Source organism: Ictalurus furcatus, chromosome 11, assembly GCF_023375685.1.
Source record: "Ictalurus furcatus strain D&B chromosome 11, Billie_1.0, whole genome shotgun sequence".
Lineage (NCBI taxonomy): Eukaryota > Metazoa > Chordata > Actinopteri > Siluriformes > Ictaluridae > Ictalurus > Ictalurus furcatus.
In genome coordinates this window covers 11887622-11911270 of record NC_071265.1, presented here as the reverse complement: position 1 = coordinate 11911270, position 23649 = coordinate 11887622, and the positions used below count along the sequence as shown (strand labels likewise).

At 42.0% G+C, this 23649-nt stretch overlaps 1 protein-coding gene across 7 annotated transcripts in view; it reads right to left on the bottom strand.

The window, feature by feature from the left end:
• ripor3 (RIPOR family member 3) overlaps positions 1-23649 on the bottom strand; it is a 104219-nt gene that overhangs the window by 23703 nt on the left and 56867 nt on the right. For all 7 annotated transcript variants that reach the window (XR_008387133.1, XR_008387134.1, XM_053636833.1 and 4 more), the window contains 7 exons: positions 8053-8198; positions 5990-6065; positions 5645-5851; positions 5171-5467; positions 4911-5059; positions 3319-3508; positions 645-774 (listed from right to left, as the gene is read on the bottom strand). Coding sequence is in view for 5 of the 7 variants with exons in the window: in XM_053636833.1 (XP_053492808.1) it covers positions 645-774; positions 3319-3508; positions 4911-5059; positions 5171-5467; positions 5645-5851; positions 5990-6065; positions 8053-8198 (1195 nt within the window). In the remaining 2 variants the exon portion in view is untranslated. The remainder of the gene's footprint in view (positions 1-644; positions 775-3318; positions 3509-4910; positions 5060-5170; positions 5468-5644; positions 5852-5989; positions 6066-8052; positions 8199-23649) is intronic.

The following is a 23649-nucleotide window of genomic DNA, read 5'->3' as shown; positions in this document are numbered from 1 at the left end:
TTTGGACATTTTCACTTAGGGGTGTACTCACTTTTGTTGCCAGTGGTTTAGACATGAATGGCTGTGTGTTGAGTTATTTTGAGGGGACAGCTAATTTACACTGTTACACAAGCTGTACACTCACTACTTTACACTGTAGCAAAGTGTCATTTCTTCAGTGTTGTCACATGAAAAGATATAATCACATATTTACAAAAATGTGAGGGGTGTAATCACTTTTGTGAGATATTGTATATATAAAATTTGGAGATCTATTTAAATCCCTTGATAGACTCATAGGCTTCCTCAGTCTTTTCTCTGAAGGCCTTACAGAACTGTTTAGATCTTGGCATGATGACGCCACACACCTCAGTAACAAATGAAACACCAGACACTAGGTATGGGTAGGGTATAAATAAGACAGGTTCCACCTGCACTCCCTAAGCAGGTTCTAATCTGTGTTCTAATTTTTTGCTTACAATGATTATTTGTTCTATGTTTAATATGAATTGATTAAACATTAATCTAATATTTATTGATTGCTGCTTTTTAGTTATAAGTAGCAAAACCACCAAGATGTAGAACACAATTTCTGATGTAAAGCAATTACAATTATTCCAAGCGAATAGATATCAGTAATCAATAATATCAGTTTAGGCACTTACAATCTGTTGCTGAGATATCATGAGTCTTCCTCTGTGTAAAAGTGGTAATTTTTTCAAGCACTTCATTTTGACGTGATAGTTCTTCCAATATATGCTGTTGCACGTACTCCAAATTAGATACCCTCAGTGCCTGTAAGGTAATGCAATATGACTAACATTGGATAATAATTCAACATCAATCAGCTCAAACCAGCTTTATCTGGTTTATCTATTTTATCTAGCTTTATCTATTTGATATTTTTTATGACTTTTATATCATGTGCTGACAGTTAATTGTGAACAAATTAATGTAACCATGAAATACATCATCAAGGTAATGAAATTGCCAAATGTGCACAGGAAGTAAGCTACTTTAACATGCTTTTAATTTGCTATTTTTCCAATTAATAAATTATTGGCTATGTTTTTGTTTATTCTGTGTGCCCTCCTGTAAAACAAATATGCCCACGGTTTGAAGGATAAGCTAACAAAGCATTTATCTTCATTTACACTATTACACATGTAGCTCAATTTAAGTTAGAGATGTTCATATTTTAATTCATAAAAAATGCGGTCCTCAATACAAGAAATGTCTCCAATTAAGATTCTGCCTTTCCTGTGCAAATAAAAACTTTTTGTGGAAACAATTTTTAATTAGATCTAATTAATTAATTAATTAATTAACTAATTAAAACTATGAAATGTTATTTGAGGCTTAAAGGGCAAAACATACATTTTAGTATGGCATATTGTGGTAACATCACACTGGGTGACAGTGGACAGTATACTGGAATGCTCTTCAGCCAGTTCACTCTGTATACAGCCCACTCAGGGTGTACTCACATTAGGCCCGGTTGCCTTGTACCATGCCCAAGTATGATTGTCCCCTTCCCCACAGGAAGAAAAGTGCTCCTACACAGTGTGATGGAGTCCATTATTGTAACTTTACTTACTTTGTGGCTTATTTGGAGTTATCTGGGGTGTGTTGACACACAGCCCTCTCACATGCAGATTCATCACTTATGCAGCGCAGCAATTTTCACTTAATTGTGCTGTACGTATAAGAAGATTTTTACAGAGGCAGCTGATGTTGAGGGATGTTGATGTTGAGGGATGGATTTGCATATTTACTCGCTGACTACAATTCCCGTTCATCAATATGATTTGGTGAGAGCCAAACGAACTGGACTTTGGGGAATCAAATGTACTCGGGCACAGTACAGATCGCCTAGTGTCAGTACACCTTCACTTGCTGCGTTTACATGGACAACAATAATCCACTCTTAATCCGATTAAGACCATACTCTAATTAAGAAACTACCATGTAAACAGCAATTTTTATTTACCTTAATCTAATTAAGGTCATAATCGAAGTAAGCAATAATCTAATTAAGACAGGTGGAGTACTACTGTTTTAGTCGCATTATGGACGTGTAGTAGTGACATGTAAACACCTTAATCACATTATGAACGTCGTGTGGGAGTTTTCACCGCATTTTGCGACAGGACATGATCACACACGGCAGATTTATGTTTTACGGCGAACAATAGAGTTCGGCTGTGTCCCAAATCGCATACTTTCCAACTATAGGCCTGTAGTGGGGAAAAATACATGTATCTCGGCTACTATATAGACGGTAGACGGTATGCGATTTGGGACACACCCACCGCTTCAAGCAGTTGTCTAATAGCACGTATAGCATGACAAATAATTAACTGCACTTAAAGCGTTCGTAAAAAATTTAAAATAAAAACACCCAAAACTGTACATGGTACCATAACGAAGACAAACTGTATGTTGATGCGTGAAATTCTGGAGGGACGTCGGACGGCGTGGCGCGGTGACGTAATGACGCGGGCTGTTGATCTAATTATGTTCTAAAACATGTAAAACGGGAACATGACAGGAGTATTCTAAAAGCGACTCATGTAAACACCTTAATCACATTATTATCTTACTCAGATTAAGGTCAATAATTAGATTACTGCTGTCCATGTAAACATAGTCATAGTTGCATAGAGTGTGGTGGGGGTGTGGTTCAGCAGGAGTCTGCAGCGGGAGTATGGGGGAATGAGCAAATTAACGTGGCACACCTGTGACTGATTTGGCAATGCTTATGTAACATGTTGGCCTCTCTCTTTTTTTTTTCTATCTGTCTGTCTATCACTTTGTCTGTCTGTGAATGGGGCTAAGGTGTGCTGAACCAAGTTGTTGGAAAGCTGCCAAGTTTCTGTTGCACAAACAAAAATACGGAGTTCACCATTCACCAAACCCAGAAGAAGTACTTATGCATCCAGGTAGGATATAATGTACAATATTACTATGACAGTAATAAAGGTGGACCTGTTGTATTTCCAACGGCTTTAATTACAAAACATAATATGTACATGGCACTATACTGTAATTACTGGAACTGACTCATATACTAACAGTTTGGAAAAGATGTTGCAGATATCGATTTCTTCCTCTTAAAACATCTTAGGGAGTTTTTCCATGCCACCGTCGCCACTCAGTGGCTTGCTCAGTTGGGATAAATTCGCACCTTTAATATCTGTATACCATGTTGATATTTCTGTAAAGCTGCTTTGAGACAATGTCTATTGTAAAAAGCACTATACAAATAAAATTGAATTGAATTGAATATTGGTTTCATGTATATCAATATGGGCTGACAGGCATATTATGCTTTCTTACTCTCAGAAGTTCAAAACAGATATTGAGGTGGATCTCCAAGGCTTGATCCAGAGTGTACTCCCCAGTGCTAAGTGGACTTCTGTCCTCACTGTCTGTTCTTTTTGCTACGTGCCCTGTATGTTGCTCTTCTGACAATAGTACTGTATCTTCTGACATCCCCTCCTGGCTTGTCACAGTGCTCCCTTTGAACCTGAAATAAACCAAACCTGACTCAATCTGGTATAATTACTGCAGCAGCAACATTTGCAAAGAGCTATGTAGATACAGTATACTGCTTTAGTATCTACTATAAGATGGCAATCAAAGCCAATCCAAAGTATACACTGAAACATTGTGTCCTGACTGGATACTAAGATATAGTGTAGCTAAATATTAATTTCTACTAATACATGCATAAACAAATTTCTGTTAATAAAAGTACCAATGATGTAAATGATTTGCAATCAATATCATATGGAATAATTTTTAATTGTTTATAACTTGACATTCTCCACATTTTTTTTAAAGGGTTCATATGATGCTTTTTAATGTTTTCCTTTTCCTTTAGTGCATAATGTATCTGTTGGTGCATGTATAAGATCTGCAAACTTACAAAGCTCATAGTCTCCCACAAAGGGATTTATTCTATTTAACAGAGAACACTGCTCCACACCTGCCTAAAACGCCTTGATCTAACTCCAGATATTACTTCCACAAACATCTGTTACAATTTGAAATATCAGCATAATGCAGCCCAAAGGAAGCCATGAAGAAAGAAGGCAAAGCTTCAGTGAATTGGCATGGAGACGCTAAGTGTTTAGATGCGAAAGCAATACGTTTGCTTTTAACGGAGAACAGCTTCCTAAACCTGGGAGAGTATGGGTCAGATGGCCAATGACTCTAGGCTTTTCGGTAGGAGGAGCTTTGGAGAAACTGGAACTCAATCAGAGCATTTCAGACAGACTGGGAAAAGAGGTACTGCAATAATGTTGAGTATGTGGAAAAATGTGTTTTTTGAACATTAAAAGCATGTTAACCCATTCTATTACAATAAACAAAATAATAACTTTTAAAATATCATATGACCCCTTTAAATAAAATCCATGGCTTCAAACTTGCTTTTTTGGAAAGGAAGAAAATCTGGCAAATGATGCTTACGAGATGCTTTGAATTTTGGTCATTGGATGACTGTCCTGCATATTTTGTCGTCTCACTCTATCCTTTTGTTTTCTAGTATATGATGATAAAACTGAAACTAATTAATACATTTTCCAAATTTCTGTATTTCCATTATGTCAGACTGCTGTTGGTTTGTATTTGTTGAAAAGTTGCAAATATGCTCAATACTGTGTATTTTAGAGAGATTAACAGCACCTCTATCTTTGTACCATTTTTTTTCTGGCCAACAACAAAAACTTACCATTTACTGAATCAATACTGGAATTACTGTGATCTTAAATTCTATTTTTTTTAACTGAGTAAGACATTTAAGTTGTAGTCCTTGTATGCCGTCCAGTTTATGTATATGTCTGTGATTTTTGATCAGTTGCCATCACCTACATTAAGTGACTGACAAACTCAATGCTACCATTAGTAAATAAGCTCTAATTTACCTAGTGTCCATGAGTCTGTTGCTACTTATGCAGGAGTTGTTGTCATCCATGTTGAAGTCAATGGACAGAAAGTCAAAACTGCCCAGCACTTCCTCTTCCTCTATATCTAGTTCATCACTAGAGGAGGTCTGAAGAATGTAGATGTCCCTCTAAGAACCAAAGTTGAGTAAATGGGACACAAATGGGTGATCAATCATTAAACATCTATTTTAGATTTTGTAGTAAATGTAACACTTTTAAGACATTATTGAGGAGATCACCTTTAAGACGTGGTTAAGCTGCTGTATTTGTAGACTCAGATGCTTTATCTCTGCCTTGGCAAAACTCATCTCCTGCAAAATAGTAGCAACCTGTGCTTGCACCAGGCCAACCTTCATGGCCACTGCTCTTCTTTGGGAATTCCCTACACCCATCACTAGGGCCTTTGGCTTTTCCTCAACACCTACGTCCTCCTCTCGTATGAGATAATCTGTAGCCACTTTCAACTTCACTGGCTTCACTTCTTGGTTGGTAGCCACCACACTATTTTGCTGAAGAATGTCAGGAGTGCTGTAACACTGAAAAAGAATTATGGTGTCTCGCTTGCTGTCCCCTGGATTAGGAGAGCCAGTCTCAGGCTCTGAAGTCCATTCACCACTTTCATCACCATGAAGATTGCAAATTGAAATTTAGAAGATCATGCAGTGTTTAGAAAAAATATATAATCTTTTAATCTAGTTTTGCATTGATTCTACCTCTCCAATGGGTGTCTGTAAAAGGTCATCATCCACTGACTGACAATCCATGGAAAGGTAACGCAAGATTGGAGGATGACTGGGCCTTTCATAGACAAATGGAGAGAGTACTTGGGCAGAGTCAGACAGGTAGCTATGCAGAGACACACCCCTGGATTCATGTGAGCCAACAGAGAAAGAGCCATCTTGAAACTGGCGCATCATGGACTGTGAAGAGATGCATGACCTTAGTTTCAAGTTTTTCTGTACTGTGCATGTTGTGTCTATTTGTAGGTGTGTCTTACAGACTCATTAAAAGTATTTCTCTGTGAAGGTGGGAGTGTGAGGAGGTGTACAGCTACTCACCGGTCTATTCCTTCTGTGGGTAGATTGCCGACTGGAAGATGACTTCAGATTCTTCGCCACGCCAGTGTCAAAAGGACTACATATAAAGTGACGGTGTGTAAGAAAGATTGATATATAACACTGTAGTGGTGTAGTCCAAAAATAACTATTGAATCATCTTAAATTGAGTAGGACTGTACTAATGACAATAGCTTGCAATTTGCAGTCTTAGGCAAGTGGCAATTAATGTTTGAAACATAAAATATCAGCTGATGGCTTGAAATAAAGACATAAATAAGTTGGTATGAGCTGCTAAACTGGGATCACAACTGTGTTAAGGAAGTGGTTTTAAATGTTGCTGTAACCCACAGGTCACAGGGTTGGCAGTTCAACACCCAACCCACATGCCTTCACATGCTGCAGTGTCCTTGGGCAAGACACTGGACCCCAAGTTGCTCTCAACGACAGGCTAGCACTTGTGTGTGTGAGAATGGGTGAATGAGAAATGGTGTAAATCGCTTTGTAGAACTGCTACGGTTAAAAGGTGCTATATAAGTGCAGACCATTTACCATTTAATGCTGGAAGGAGGCTGTAATAACAAACCATGAAAATACCCTCCATCTGGCTTGCAAAAATACTGTGACATTCTGTGCTGTGAAAAAGGTATTTACCCCATCCTGATTTCTTCTGGTTTCGTACGTCTCATACAAGTTGTTTCAGAAATTCAAACAAAATCTTATGTAAAACAAAGGCAACATGAGTAAACACAAAATACAGTTTTTAAATGATAATGTTATTTATTAAAGCAAAAAAAAAAAAAAAAAAAAAAAAAAAAAAGGGGACTCCAAAGAACCACAGTGAGACCCATTATCTCCAAATGGAATAACTCGCCCAGAAATGGCCGACCTTCCAAAATTTATCCAAGATCACAGGAACTACTTTTCCAGGATTACAAAAGAGCCAAGGACAATATCAAAGGATCTACAGGCCTCTAGTGCATCAATAAAGGTCATGGTTCATGACTCCACTATCAGAAAGACACTGGGCAAAAATGGCATCGATAGAAGAGTAGCAAATCAAAAACCACTGCTAACCCAGAAGAACATTAAAGCTCCTCTGAATTTTGCCAAAACACACATTGATGATCGTCTAACCTTTTGGAAGAATGTTGTGTGGATTGGCGAGTAGAAAGTGGAAACTGTTTGGAAGACAGGGGGCCCGTTACATCTGGCATGAACCAAACAAAGAATTCCACAAAAAGAACATCATACCTACGTTCAAGCATGGTGGTGGAGGTGTAATGGTGTGGGGATGCTTTGCTGCTTCAGGGCCTGGGCAACTTGCAATAATTGAGGGAAACATGTCCGGCGAATGTCCTGTCTTCAGTCCGGAACTTCAAGCACAAATGGATTACGTAGCAAAAGAATGATCCAAAGCATAAGAGTAAGTCCACCTATGGATGCCTCAAAAAAGCTAAATTAAAGTTTTGGAGTGGCCTGGTTAAAGTCCTGACTTGAAACAATTGAGATGCTGTGTTAGAACCTTAAGTGGGCAGCTCAAAACCCTCCATTGTGACTGACCGAAAGCATTTCTGCAAGAAGAGTGGGCCAAAATTCCACTACAGTGCTGTGAAAGACTGATCTCCAGTCATTGGAAGCATTTGGTTATTGCTACTAAAGGTGGCACAACCAGATTTTAAGTTTAAGGGGTCAGTTAGTTTTTCACATGGGTGACAGGTGTTGTGTAACTTTTTTTGGTTCAATAAAACATAAATAAATAAATAAATAAATAAATTAATTAATTAATTAATAAATAAACTGTATTGTGTGTTTATTCAGGTTGTCTTTGTTTTATGTTGTATTTCATTTGAAGATCTAAAACTATTTTATGAGATACAAGAGATATGAAATACAAAAGTAATCATCAAATACTTTTTCACAGCACTGCATGTCCTGTGTGATGCATGTGTATATGAGTGCCTCTATCAGTATCTAGTATAATAAGCACACATAAATGTCTCTTCCTTTTTTTATATAAATATTTCCAGATGTGTTAAGACAATGTTTTGCAAAGTACAACTTACTTCCAGACTACCTCCAGTTGGAGTTTGATGGTTCCCAGTTCCGTAATGTCAACAACCATCATTTGTCGATGTGGAATGTAGAAGTCTGCGCACTTACATGTCACCATTCCAACTAAGATGGTGCTCAGCCCCTTCACCTCTGTTACCTAAAGGACACATGATATCATATGGTGCTTCTGTTACTTTGTAATGCATGCCAACATATGTGTCATATGATAATGATCATTAAGCACTTATATTCTGCATTTTCACTTTCAGTGAAATTGGTTAGCATAGAAATTACAGCTTCTGTAAATCATGGACCAGCAAGCCATGGAATGACAAAGAGCCTCTAGCCCCTTCCTACGCTCTCATTACTTCACCAAAGAGTTCCCTGTCCCTCGTCCACATGATCTCCATGATGATGCTGAGGCATACCTGAACATCTTCAGTTAGAAGATAGAACATAGATGGGTTGCTCTTCATCCAGACTCTTCACACCAGAGAGAGAAGCCTTTAGTCTGCCACCTGAGAATCAGCTGGATTATCCAGCGGTCAGAAGAGCTGTGTTTGTGCAGGGGTGGTTTGTCCGCAAAGAGGGACTGCCTTTAGTTCTGCTTAATAGTGTTGGAAGAAGGGGACCAGCCCTTCATGTTCACCCAGAAGTTCTGTGACTCCTACTGTTATGAAGCGTAGACGGAGACAAGCGCGGGCGAGCGGAGAGATGACGTGAGAATGAACACAGAACGAGAATCGAATCGGGACAGAGCAGGTAAGCTATGTATCAGGGGTGTAGGCAAAAGCGTAGTGAGAGATGAGCGTTAAGTCGAGTGCCAGGGAAAACACTTCTATGAAAATCAGCTTGGTAAACAAACAGAGATGAGGCTGCTGAGCGGTTACTTCGCAAGCGGCTAATGCTAGGGAGGCCCTTATATAACCTTAGGTGTTTGCAGGTGTTCGTAATTAGAACTCCGGCGAACTCGAGCGCGGGTATGACTGGGAAGTGTAGTCCTCCTGCGCCATGTCCCTGGGCGGCACTATACGTTGTGAGCTGCCGCGCCAATTTCGTCGTGTCGTAACAGAGCCGCCCCCCCCAAAGGGCTCACTCCAGGAGCCGAAGTTCCCCGAGGCCCCCGGGGGGGGGGAACGGTTTGTCTGGATGAGCCACATGGAAGTCCTTACGCAGGCCTGCATCCAGAATGTCTCGGGCTGGGACCCAGCACTGTTCCTCTGGTCCATACCCCTCCCAGTCTACCAGATACTGAAGTCCTCCCCTCCTCCGTCTGGAGGCTAGAATGTCGTGGATGCGGTAGGCTGGGCGGCCTTCTATCTCCAACGGTTGCGGTGGAGAATCCTTCGGCACTGCTGTGGCCAAGGGGCCCGAGATTAGAGGTTTGAGAAGTGAGACGTGGAAAGACAGGGCGATGCGACTGTGTCTCGGAAGGTCCAGACTATACGTGACCTCATTAATTTGCCTCAGAATTCGGAAGGGCCCGATATATTTCGGTTGAAGTTTTGTGCCCGTGAGGGGTCTCAAATCTCTTGTGGAGAGCCACACCCTGTCCCCGGGTCGATAATTAGGGTGAGCCCTCTGGCGCTGGTCGGCCTTTCGTTTAGCGATTTGGGACGCCTGCACCAGCTGTTCATGAGCACGCTCCCAGACCTGTTCACTTCGGCGGAACCACTCATCCACTGCTGGCGAGTCCATGTGAGATGCGTTCCAGGGGAATAATGGTGGTTGGTAACCCAAGACACACTGGAATGGGGTGAGCTGGGTGACGGAATGCCGTAGCGAGTTCTGGGCTTATTCCGCCCATGGTAAGTACTGACTCCAGTCCCCTGGGTTGGCAGAGCAGTAGGTCCGAAGAAACCATATGACTTCCTGGTTGGCCCATTCTGCCTGTCCGTTGGCCTGGGGGTGGTACCCAGAAGTGAGATTAATGGCGACCCCCATCTTCCTCATAAAGCTGGCCCAAACCCGCGATGTGAACTGTGGCCCCCTATCGGTCACAATCTCCTCGGGGATGCCAAAGTAATGAAAGACGTGTTGAAACAGGAGTTCCGCTGTGGTGAAGGCAGATGGGATGGCTGGTAATGGAATTAAGCGCAGGGACTTCGAAAACCGATCTACGACCACCAGTATCGCGGAGTTCCCCTGCGACTTCGGCAAGTCGGTTATGAAATCGAGGGCCAGATGGGACCATGGACGTTCAGGTATGGGTAAGGGCACCAACTTCCCAGCCGGGAGCGCACGTGGTCTCTTGGACTGAGCGCAAGAGGAACACGAGGATACAGTGCGCTGAACCTCTCTGGGCATGTTGGGCCACCAGTACTTCTCGGCCAGCAGTTGGTAAGTGCGGCGGGCCCCCGGGTGGCCCATGGCCAAAGTCGTGTGGGCCCAGGTGATGAGTTAAAGATGGTACCGCTTAGGCATGAACTGTTTGTCGGGAGGAAAGGCTGCTGGGATTCTTGCGCTGGGGATACGGGCTAAGTTATGTTCTAGGGGCCACTCCAGGGAGCCCACTATGCAGGAGGGAGGCATAATGTAACTCTCTTGCTCCGTTGGCCGCTCTGGGGCATAAATGCGAGACAGGGTGTCGGCCTTTGTATTCTTTGAACCATTGAAGAATAGGGACCAGTGGGCTTGGCGAGGAGTGAGCCGTTTGGCGGTTTGTAGATATTCCAAATTCTTATGGTCCGTGAAGATAACAAATGGGTGTACTGCCCCCTCCAACCGGTGTCTCCACTCTTCTAGGGCCAGCTTGATGGCCAGAACTTCACGGTTCCCCACATCATAGTTGCGCTCTGCTGGCGACAACTTCTGGGAAAAAAAGGCCACGGGGTGTAACTTGGGACTCTCGCCAAACCTTTGCGATAGAATTGCTCCCACTCCCACTTCCGACGCGTTGACCTCCACGACAAACAGCCTGGAGGGATCCGGGTGTCTGAGAATGGGAGCCGTGGTGAAAGCCCGCTTAAGTCTCTCCAGAGCCTCCTGGGCGACTGGGGTCCACAGCAGTCGCCTGGGCTTATCTCTCAGGAGCGACGTCAGGGGTTGCGCTACTTTACTGAAGTCTCTAATGAATCTTCGGTAAAAATTTGCAAAGCCAAGGAAACGATGCAACTCCCTGACGGTTCGCGGAGCGGGCCACTCCACGACCGCCTGAATCTTATGCTGGTCCATGGCGACTCCCTTTGGGCTAATGATATATCCCAGGAAAGAGATCGTGTGCTGATGGAATTCGCACTTCTTGGCCTTTACGTAAAGCTGGTACTGCAGGAGGCGTTGCAGTACGCGCCGGACATGCTGGACATGTTCCTCCAGGGAGGTCGAATAAATCAGAATGTCGTCAATGTAGGCGATAACGTACCTTCCTAGCATGTCCCTCAGAGCGTCGTTGATCAGGTTCTGGAACACGGAGGGGGTGTTAGCGAGCCCATACGGCATGACCAGGTACTCATAATGTCCAGAGGTGGTGCTGAAGGCCGTTTTCCACTCGCCCCCCTCCCTAATACAAATTAAGTTATAAGCGCTTCGGAGGTCCAGCTTAGTGAAGAGGGTGGCGGACCGTAACTGTTCCAAGGCTGAGGGGATGAGAGGCAGCGGATATCGGTACTTAACGGTCACTTGTATGAGGGCCCGATAATCAATGCATGGTCGGAGGCCCCCTCCTTTCTTCTCCACAAAGAAGAACCTGGCAGACGCAGGGGATGTGGACGGTCGGATGTACCCCTGCCGGAGAGCCTCCTGAATGTACGCCTCCATGGCCTGCTGCTCCGCTTGGGAGAGCGGGTAAACGCGGCCCCGAGGTAGGCTGGCCCGGGGAGGAGGTCAATGGCACAGTTGTAGGGTCTATGAGGTGGGAGACAACTGGCCCTCTCCTTACTGAACACCTCATGGAGGTCGCGGTACTTGGGGGGAATTTTAACCGGGACAGGCGACAGGGGACTCTCCAGAGTCGTGGTGGCTAAAGGGACCGTGGGGCCCCTCAAACAATTATGCAAGCAATACGGGGACCATTGGGTGAGTTGCTTGTCAGTCCAGGAAATTTGGGGGTTGTGCAGTTCCAGCCAGGGGAGTCCAAGTATAACGGGGTGTCTGGTGGAGACCGTGAGGTAAAGGACCAGAGTTTCGTGGTGAAGGGCGCTAACCTGAAGGCAGACAGGGTGTGTGCTGTGAGATATTACGCCGAGCTCCTGCGCGGTCTTCTCATCTATGAAGTTCTCCGCTGCTCTGGAGTCGATGAGTGCTGAATGAACAAAAGAATGGCCTGAATGTTCTATCACAACTGGTACAGAAAATACGTGAGATGTACATGACTGGTTAGGACTCACCCGGGTATGACAAGGTGGGTTGTCAGTGCACCTCCCGTTCCCTCGGCGCCTCCTGTGCAGGCGTTGGCGGACGGCGTGGGTGTCCTCACTGCAGTAGAAGCACCAGGACTCCTTGCGTCTTCTCTCCCTCTCCTCCTCGCAGGTCCGTGCCCTTCCGAGCTGCATGGGTTTGCTCGCTGTGCCCGGCTCAGCTGGCAGTAAACCGTGCGGTATGGGACGTTTGGTATGGCGCAGACGATCCAGCCTTATAGTCAGATCCACGAGGTCATCAAAAGTTAGCTGTTCACCCTGACAGGCCAACTCTTGCAGTAACTCTGGATTGAGGCCACAGCGAAACGCGGTCTTAAGGGCTGGTTCGTTCGAGCCACTTCGGGCAGTGATAGTGCGAAATTCTAGCGCGTACTCTCTTGCGGTACGAGAGCCCTGTTTGAGTTGCATGAGCTCATCACCAGTCTCCCAGCCATCAGGAGAATGGTCAAAGGCACGCTGGAACCGGGCGAGGAAGTCATCTAATGAGGGTCTGACACCGCCTCCTCGCTCCCACTCCGCCATGGCCCACGCCAAGGCTGTTCCGGAGAGTAATTCCATAAATTGGGTCAACTTACGGACCTCAGGCATCTCTGGGTGACTCTCGAAGAACAGCGCACATTGTAACATGAAGCTCTTGCATCGCTTTGGCTCCCCAGTATATCTCTCTGGTGTGGGCAGAGGCGGGTTGTGCGCTGGTGGCGCAGGAGTGTGAACAGCCGGCGCTGGAATGTGCGCAGCTGGTGTCGGCTGAACATGCGCTGGGGCGGTCGGCGGTGGTGGTGCGGCGTTGGTAGATGCGGAAACGCTCAGTCGCGAGACTTCGGCACGCAACGCGGATATCTCATCCCGGCACACCGCTAGCGCGCGGTTTTGTTCCAGGATGACACGTTCCCAATCCGGGGTGCCCGCTGCCTCCATAGTACGGCGAAGTAATCTGTTACGAAGCGTAGACGGAGACAAGCGTGGGCAAGCGGAGAGATGACGTTAGAATGAACACAGAACGAGAATCGAATCGGGACAGAGCAGGTAAGCTATGTATCAGGGGTGTAGGCGAAAGCGTAGTGAGAGACGAGTGTTAAGTCGAGCACCAGGGAAAACACTTCTATGAAAATCGGCTTGGTAAACAAAAAGAGACGAGGCTGCTGAGCGGTTACTTCGCAAGCGGCTAATGCTAGGGAGGCCTTATATAACCTTAGGTGTTTGCAGGTGTTTGTAATTAGAACTCCGGTGAACTCGAGCGCGGGTATGACTGGGAAGTGTAGTCCTCCTCTGCCATGTCCCTGGGCGGCACTACACGTTGTGAGCTGCCACACCGATTTCACCGTGTCGTAACACCTACAGACACTGGCCAAGACCTTACCCAAAGCAGTGAGAGAAGGTCCTTGAACTGAAACAGTTTGTCACTCAACTTCTTACCTTCGCATGGGTTCAGTGCCACCAACCCAGCACATTTGTTGAAGCCACTCAACAAGCTGACACATACAGATACAACACATACAGTGCCTTTGCACTGTATTCACCCCCTTGAACTCAGATTTTACTTTTCGATTTACACAATATGTCTAACATTTGGGAAAACAAAATATTATTGTGACACAAAGTTTAACTAAACAAAAAATCAGACATAGTTCAGAATAGTTGCATAAGTATTCACTCCCTTGGGCCAATACATGGTAGTACAACCTTTGGCTTCAATTACTGCAGCTGCAGGTCTTCTGGGATATGTGTCTATCAGCTTTGCACATCTGTACCCTTATATTTTTTGCCCATTCTTCTTAGTTCAAGTTTCATCAGATTGGATCGAGGACTGCCACAGAATTTCTATTTTTCTAATTTCTTAGGTTTTCTATTAGGATTTCCATCTGTTTGTATCCATCCATATTGCCCTCAACCATGACCAGCTTCCCAGTCCCTGAAGAAGAAAAGAATGCTCACAACATGATGGTATGATCACCATGCTTCATGTGTGGATGTTGTTCTCTATGGTGATGAGAAGGGGCATCAGGTATAAATGAAGTAACAGTCTAACCCCCCCCCCCCCCCATTGTCTTTCAAAGATAAAAGGCATTAATATAAGGTTTCATTTTTGACATCCACATCAGATTATTTGCTGTAATTTACAAATTTACTCAAAATGATGCAATAAAGTAAAAACATCCACTGAGCGTCAGTTCTGTGGGCAGAAAAGCCTTGTTAAAGAGAGAGGTCAATGGAGAATGGCCAGAATTGTTTGAGCTGATAGAAAGGCTTCAGTAACTCAGATAACCACTCTGCACAATTGTGCTGAGCAGAAAAGCATTTCAGAATGCTTGCTGGGCCTATGATTGCTGCTATGGCCTTAGGACTGCAATTACCACTTACAATTTTGCACTCAGGTCTCCTTTAGTGAACAGTGGACTAGTTCAACAAAACAGACTTCATATTAAAACCGCAATGAACTTTCCTTTACTTTCACACTCGAGGATGGGTTCTCTTCTGAGTCTGGTTCCTTTGAACGTTTCTTCCTCATATCATGCTTGCTCATTAGGGATAAATTCACACTCTTAAAATCTGTATCCTGTTTATGTGTTTTTGTAAAGCTGCTTTGAGCCAATGTCCATTGTTAAAAACGCTATACAAATAAAATTGAATTGAACTGAATTGAATTGAATAAAATGCACAACACATCGAACCTTGAGGCAGATGAGCTACAACAGCAGAAGACCACATTGGGTTCTATTTCTTTCAGCCAACAACACAAAGCTGAGGCTGCAGTGAGCACAGGCTCACCAAAACTGAAGAACTGAAGACTAGAAAACATTGCCTGGACTGATAAATCTCAATTTCTGCTGAGGCACACAGATCAGAATTTGGCATCAACAACATGATGGTGATTTTTTTTTAACCAGTAAATGGGTTGAAACTGAAACAGCAACATCCTCTGATGCTGAGCAGGAAAAGAAGTTGTCTAAATGTCTATATGAGTTCCAGTTTACGTGAACATGATATGAGCAGAGCATAAAGATAATGTATTTTGCATGGCACTGTAGCAGCTAAATAGCTTAGTTGTGCCTCCCCTTGGTTAGCAACACCAAACCAGCCTAGTTAGAAAAGTTTTATATTTTATCGGTCTGGTAGTCCTACAAACAGTGACAACACCAGTTATATGATAAATCCAACTTTGTCCAAAGTTACCACAGCTTCTATAAAACAAAACTTTATGGAAGGCTACTAGCTGAGCTGAAAAAAATGTGTGGAGAAGAATCTGGGCTCAGCCCCAGATAATTAATAGGCCCTGTTTTTAGCCATGGAAATTATACATGATAAAATTACTTTAATTATGAAAATATTAAATATTGTAATGATTTTAATTTTTGTTATGGTGACTGAAATTATTGAATGAAATACTTTCACTATTTTACTGTGTGAATTATAATTGCATAATTTTAACAGTGTATATCTTTTTATATATGTTTATTGACAAAATATAATGAAATATGCTGTATTTTATTAGTTTGTAATTGTTAATAAAATATTAGGACAGTTTTATATTATTGGGGCAGTATAGAGATCCATCCGCGTTACATATAAACTCCGGGTCGCTAACGACCCAAATATATAATAATGATTGGCAAAACATGCATGCATTTAAGGGTTAACAAAAAATGCTGCATTGTGACTCAACTAAATAAATGTAAACTGTAATTGCCCAAACCCCAAAATAAGTATCAACCTTCCTTTTAATTACCCCAAACCCCCCCCCCCCAATATTCCCATTTTCTCTAATTGTCCCAAACACAATGTTAAATACTGACTGCTTTTTGTCCCAAACACACAAAATAAATATCTCCCTGACCTTTAATTTCCCCAAAGCCCAAAGATAAATGCCCCATAACTGCTAATTGTCCCAAAAGATAATTACCCCAATGACTGCTAAATGCCCCTGCACCCATAAATACTATGTTGGACTGCTAAATACATCCAAAACCCCCCAAAAACTTACCACTGAATTCTAAATCACCCTAAATAAATAAATGCCCGGACCACATAACCTCTAATTGCCCCAAATGGAAATATAAATATCACCCTAACTGCTAACTGCTGCAAATTCCAAAATTAAATGTCTGCGTGTCCTGTGCCTGCAAATTTCCCAAACACCCCCCAAAAAGTAAACATCTCTGTGATCTATAATTGCCTGAAACCCAAATATAAATAACCTTATCACTGCAAAAGACTAAAATAAATACACATGTAAGTTGAAATTCCCCAAACCTGAATATAAAATTGTCTGTGACCACTAATTGCCCTAAACTCAAATATAAATACCATCCTGTCTGTTTATTGCCTCAACAGCTTTAAAAAAAAAAAAAAAAACACATGTAGGGGGCGCTGCTGAGCTGCCAATGGAATAGGACGCAAAGTTGGAGGCTCCTGCTGATTTCGATTAAAATTGTAATTAACTTGCTCTTTTCGGTCATACAATAGATTTTGACTTATTCTACTCCGTTTTCTTTGTTTGCACGTTTAACTTTGTGGTACTTTAAAATGTCTGGAAAAAACATGAACGCCCATAGTACTATTCAGGTACAACTGAGGCCTAGTGTGCGTGCCGCGAGCGAGTCGCCTTCTTCCCCTGAATCCACATCGCTGCACGGTGATTCTGACTTCGCTGCCCTCAGGCATGACTTGCTGGCTTCGCTGAAGAAGGACATTGCAGATATTTTTAAAAAGGCGCTCCAGGAGACTCTCGGGAATGCTCTGTCAACTATCAAGCTTGACCTGCAAGCTGTGAAAACACAGCTGGTCAGTGATAAAGTTGCTACCGATGCTACCATATCAACACTGAAAGGTACTGTTGGGGAAATGGAGCACGCTCTCTCCGGTTGCACTAATGCCATAGCTCAGATGAAGACTACTGTTGAGTCTCTCACTGCTACCGTAACCAAATTAGAGAATAAATGTGAGGACCTGGAGGCTAGGTCACGGCACAATAACATTAGGATAGTGGGAGCTCCAGAGGGCCCTGACACATGTACAACTGCAGCTGTAGAGGCCTTGCTAAAGGAGGCATTTGGTCTGGAGAAGGAACCGGTTTTGGACCGGTCCCACCGGACCCTTCAGCCTAAGCCCAAGCCTGGTGAATGACCATGAGCTATTGTGTGCAGATTACACTATCACAGTGACTGTGTTGACATTTTATGCCGCGCGAGAGAGCTCCAACAGATTAATGTGAGGGATTTGACCATTTCAGTCTTCCTGGACCACACAGCCAAGATAGCCCGGGCTCGGGCCACATTTAACGAGGTTAGGCGTCAACTTCGTGGCATTGAGGGTGCTCGCTATGGAATACTTCACCCGGCTCGGCTTCGTATTACATATAACAGTGTTCAGAAGGACTTTGTTTCAGCGGAGGAAGCACGGGACTATGTCAAATTCTTGATATCTGAGTGAGCTGCATCACCTACGACAGCGGTGGATTCACTCCTCTTAAATCTACCTCTGAAATAATGTGGTTCTCGGTTTCGATGCTCTGACTAGGTTAGAGTTTCTGTTTGTTTAAATTTATTTGCATTTTTTCCTCTGCCTTACATGTTACACTGTTACGTTATCAGTATTTCGTCTAATTTGTAACAAGTCTTTAATAGATAATATATTACATTTGTTATTGCACGCAGACTGTTTATCAGTCTTGAAGTCAGTAGGGGCCTTTTCTCTTACTGAGACTTTTTTTATTTTTTGGTAATATTTTTTGGTTAGTTCAGCTTATTCTCTGAGTTGTTTTCACATTGTGGTCAACTTGGTTATTGTGTGAAACACTGCTGTCTCCTTTGTTTTTTGTTTCATGGAGACTTTGGGTGTGTGTGTGTGTGTTTAGGGGTTTGTTGGGGGGAGGGGGTCCCACTTCGGCTCTAATTGGCTATTTGTATCCCTGTGGTTTACTTTATTTAAATGGTTAATAGTAATATGGATCCCAGCACAGCTGGGATAGGCACACCTTTAAGAGTTATTAGTTGGAACGTCAGAGGTATGGGTAATCCTGTCAAGAGTTCTAAGGTTTTTACACATTTGAAACGTTTAAACTCTGATATAGTATTTTTACAGAAGAGTCACTTACGTATTAAAGATCATCATAGGTTACACTGCCCTTGGGTGAGTCAAGTCTTCCACTCGAACTTTAATTTGAAGGCAAGAGGGGTCGCTATTTTAATTGTCAAAAGGTCACAGTTTTCATCCACTAACGTTATTGCTGATGTGAATGGTAGATATATTATAGTTGCTGGTACCATAATAAAAAAACAGGTTTTGTTGGCAAATGTATACGCTCCAAACTTTGATGATGTGGAGTTTGCTAAAAGATTGTTGAGCAACCTCCACTTTTTAAATAGTCACCTGTTGATTTTCAGTGGAGATTTAAATTGTGTTTTTGACCCAAACTTGGATCGGTCTAATCCCCGTACTCTGAATCAATCTGCTATATCTAAAACATTTTCTGATTTTATGTGTCAGAACAGTGTTGTTGATCCATGGAGATCCTGTAACCCCTCTCTTAAAAAGTTTTCTTTCTTCTCTCAGGTACATCATTCCTATCCAAGGATTGATTATTTTTTTTTTATAGACAGTACTCTTAATTCTTGTATAGTTTCTTCTGACTATTTGGGTATTGTAATTTCTGACCATGTGCCTCTACAATTAGATATTCATCTTTCTATTTATAAACATAGCGCACCGCCTTGGAGATTTAATTCTCTTCTTTTGGCAGACAGTGAATTCTGCGAGTTCATTTCAACCTCTATTGATGACTTTCTTTTCTTCAATCAGAATGACTCCACCTCTTATTCATTGTTATGGGAGACACTTAAATCCTATATTATTTATTATTTATAGGGCAGATTATTTCTTATTCCACTCTCTCTAATAAAAGGCGCACTGCTAGGCTTAATAAACTCATATCTACGATCAGTAACCACGATCAAAGATATACATTGAACGCTTCTCCAGAACTGCTTAAACAGCGTCTCAACTTACAGGCAGAATTGAATCTTATTTTGACTAAAGAAGCAGAACATTTGTTGTTAGGTACGTGTGGTTCATACTATGAACATGGCGACAAGCAGAGTCGTTTACTGGCACATCAGCTATGGCGACAGGCCACTTCCCGTCTCATACCTACTATTAAAAACACTTATAATATTGTCACTACAGATCCCATGGAAATTAATACTTTTAAATCATTTTACTCTTCTCTTTATAAATCCGAATTTCCTGCAGACAATACAAAAGTGAATGCATTTCTTCAAAACCTTTGTAACCCTGTTATTGATTCTAATACTACCAAGCAACTGGACTCCCCACTCTCACTTGAAGAAATTTTAAATTTAGTTAAAACTATGCACTCTAACCAAGCCCCTGGCCCGGACGGGTTTCCAATTAGATTTTTTAAAACGTTTATTGGAGAATGAGCGCCATTGCTTTTATCTGTGTTCAACGAATCCTTGGAATGTGGGTCTTTGCCTCCAACTCTGACACAAGCCACTATAGCTTGTGCCCTTCTTAAGGAGGGTAAGGATCCAGCCTTCTGTGGTTCTTATAGACCGTTGTCTCTGCTTAATGCAGATGTAAAGGTGTGGGCAAAAGTAATTGTATCTCACTTAGAGAACGTGCTCCCTTATATTATATCTGAAGAGCAAAACGGTTTTATAAAGAGACGTCAGTTGTTTTTCAATACGCATACACTCTTTAATATAATTTATTCAAAGCATTCGGCTGAGCTTCCTGAGATCGTCATTTCTTTAGATGCTGAAAAAGCATTTGACAGGGTTGAGTGAGAGTATTTGTTTGCAGTTTTGAGGAAGTTCAGATTCGGGGATAAATTTATTTCTTGGATTCGCCTCCTTTACTCATCCCCTGAAGCCAGGCTTCAGACGAATGATATTTATTCTGATTATTTTGCTCTCGGATGAGGGTGTCGCCAAGGCTGTCCTTTATCCCCTGATTTTTGCTGTCGCTATCGAGCCTCTGTCTATCGTATTAAGATCTTCCCACTTGTTTAAAGGAATAGTCCGATACAGTGTCGAATACAAATTGTCGCTATATGCTGATGATTTGTTATTGTATGTAACCGATCCTATTGCCTCTATGCCTGCTGTCTTAGGTGTTCTGGAAACCTTCAGTTTTGTCTCGGGTTATAAATTAAATTTGGAGAAAAGCGACTGTTTTCCTGTCAATACTGCAGCATTTTCTCTCCAACAGTCAGATCTACCTTTTCGAATTAGTCAGTCAGGGTTTAAATACCTAGGTATCAACATGACACATTCTTTATCTAATCTTGTATCAGCTAATTTCACTCCCCTTATTTCAAAGGTTAAATCCAACATTCAAAGTTGGGGTAACCGCCCCCTTATTCTAATTGGCAGAATCAATGTTGTTAAAATGAATATATTACCAAAGTTTCTTTTCTTGTTCCAGCAAGTTCCTCTTTTTCTGCCAAAACAATTATTTGATTCATTGGATAAAATAATTTGTTCTTTTATTTGGGGTGGGAAGCCTCCAAGGGTTCGTAAAACTTAACTGCAGAATGTAGACTTACTGGAGGACTTGCATTACCCAATTTTCTATTCTATTACTGGTCTGCGCACATCCATAAACTCTGCTACTGGATAAAATCTCCTGGATCTTCTTGGTGTAAATTAGAATCATATTGTAGGGAATCCTCTATACCTGCTTTATTTTATTCCTCTCTACCTACAAAATGCTCTCTATTTACTGATAATCAAGTTGTCCTTAACACACTTAAGATTTGGTATCAATTTAGATGGTGCTTTAAATTTGTAGGTGCATCCTCTTTGGGTCCTTTAAGCAACAGCCACTTATTTCCTCCATCGTGTGTAGACTCTACATTTGGTACATACAGTAGATAGAGTACATAGATGTACATGGATATGTCTGTGTGCGTGTGTGTGTGTGTAACAATTAACCAACATTGAAGGGTGCAACACACTCACATCTCAACACACTCGCAGTTTTTGCAGGAACTGCATTATGTAGTTACTATTATTATTATTTTTCTGCCAAAATATTTGTCTGCTATCTAGTCCCGCAGTTTTCAAGATATCGAAATGCTGCCAATGCCAAATTTTTCAATGTGGTTGGGAAAGGTAAGCTTGTATACAGCGTTTTGATGGGTTGTGCAGTTACTTGCATGGCGGCATTTGAAATGCATTTAGAACATTTAGCCCTGCCAAATAAAATTTCCTTTAATTTGATTAATATGCAAACCCATCGTTTGCAAACTATTCCTAGGATTTTTTCCGAACTGTGGTGTCAGATTACTCAAGTCAAGTCAAATTTTATTTAGAGACAACAGTAGTTGATCCAAAGTGCTGTATAAAGAATACTATAAAATTACATTAAATAACATCATAAGACAAAGAATAAAAATAATTTTAAGAGAAGATTTAAAAGTAGCGAAAGATGGAACAGACCTCAAATGAAAGGGGAGACTTCTCCAGAGTTTGGGACCAACCACAGAAAAGGCTCGATCACCTTTGTCTTAATACAAAAACAAGGTACAGATAGAAGAAGTTTGATTACAGGATCTTAGTTTTCTGGTAGGAGAGTAAGGGTAAAGAAGGTCAGTAATGTACTGTGGATCAAGACCAGAAAGAGCTTTGTATACATAAATAAGAATTTTAAAATCAATTCTAAAATTGACAGGAAGTCAATGAGGAGATGCCAAAACAGGGGAGATGTGATCCCTCTTTTTTTTTTATCCCTGTTTAAAATCTAGTTGCTGCATTTTTCACAAGCTGCAGGTGAGCCAGTTCACTCTGTAAACAGTAAGGCCAAGAAACTTGAAACTTTGAGGGATGGTAGTATTCCCCTGGTCTACAACGGCACAAAGAGTCTTCTCAATGGATACTTTACTTTACTCTTACTCAAGTAATTATTCATATTTATTACTCAAGTAACAGTCAAAGTAATATTATATAACTAATTATAAGTAGTTTTACTTGTACTTGAGTAAAACCTTTGGCTACTCTATCCACTTCTAAACATAAACACTGCCTGGCAAAAAACAGATCGCTGTATGGATTTAAATGAACAAATACTTAAGAGTCTATGATTGGATGATTATTGCAATGACTAATGTGTTTCAGCTGGCAACAATTCTTTTAACCCTAACCGATGCAGTGTGTAGCTTCTCATTTCTTAAACAGCCATGTCGAAAGACGTATCCCATTGTCGTGGAAAAGAGGTTACAGTGTTTCAGAAGGGGCAAATTATTGGCCTTCATCAAGCAAAGTTAACAACCAAGGAGATTGCTGAAATCCCTAGAATTGGGTTAAGAACTGTACACCACATTAATAAAACCTGGAAGGAGAGTGGTGAACTGTCAACTTTGAGGAAAAAATGTGGTCGGAAAAATTAATGTTCAAAATCTTGAATGATCATGACCGGAGATCTTTAAAACGTTTGGTGAAATCACATCATACATCAGTAGAACTCATGGCTATGTTTAATAGTGAAAGCTCCATCAAACCCCATCAAATGATTCAGAATGCAGCAGCACTCCTCGTCTTCAACCAGCCCAAGAGAACCCATGTCACATCCCTCTTCATCTCCCTCCACTGGCTTCCTGTAGCTGCCTGCATCAAATTCAAGGCCTTGATGCTCACCTATAAGAAGACCTTGTCTGGAACAGCACCCTCCTACCTCAACTCTCTCCTGAAGGCTTACGTTCCCTCACATAATCTGTGATCAATCAACGACCGACGCTTAGTAGTACCTACTCAGCGTGGCTCAAGGTCCCTTTCAAGAACCCTCAAACTAACTGTTCCTTAGCGGTGGAATGAACTTCCAACCTCAATCCAGATCACAGAATCTGTCAACATCTTCAAGAAACAACTAAAGACCCACCTCTTCTGTGAACACCTAACCAACCCCTAAAATAAAAATAAATAAATAAATAAAATAAAAAAATCCTTACTCTGGCACCTACACCTCTACTCTGTGCACTTTGCTTCTTCTGGAACTCAATTAATGGTTCTTGTATGGTAGCACTACTTGTATTGTTCTCTGCTTGATATCGCTTTGCTTGTATTTTCTCAACTGTAAGTCGCTTTGGATAAAAGCGTCTGCTAAATGAATAAATGTAAATGTAAATGTAAGTAAGAGCATTTCCACATGCACAATGTGATGAGGACTAAACAGCTGTGTGGCCTAATCAGTGTGAGGCGAATCAGAAAAAAACGACTTAAATTTGCTAAGGAACAT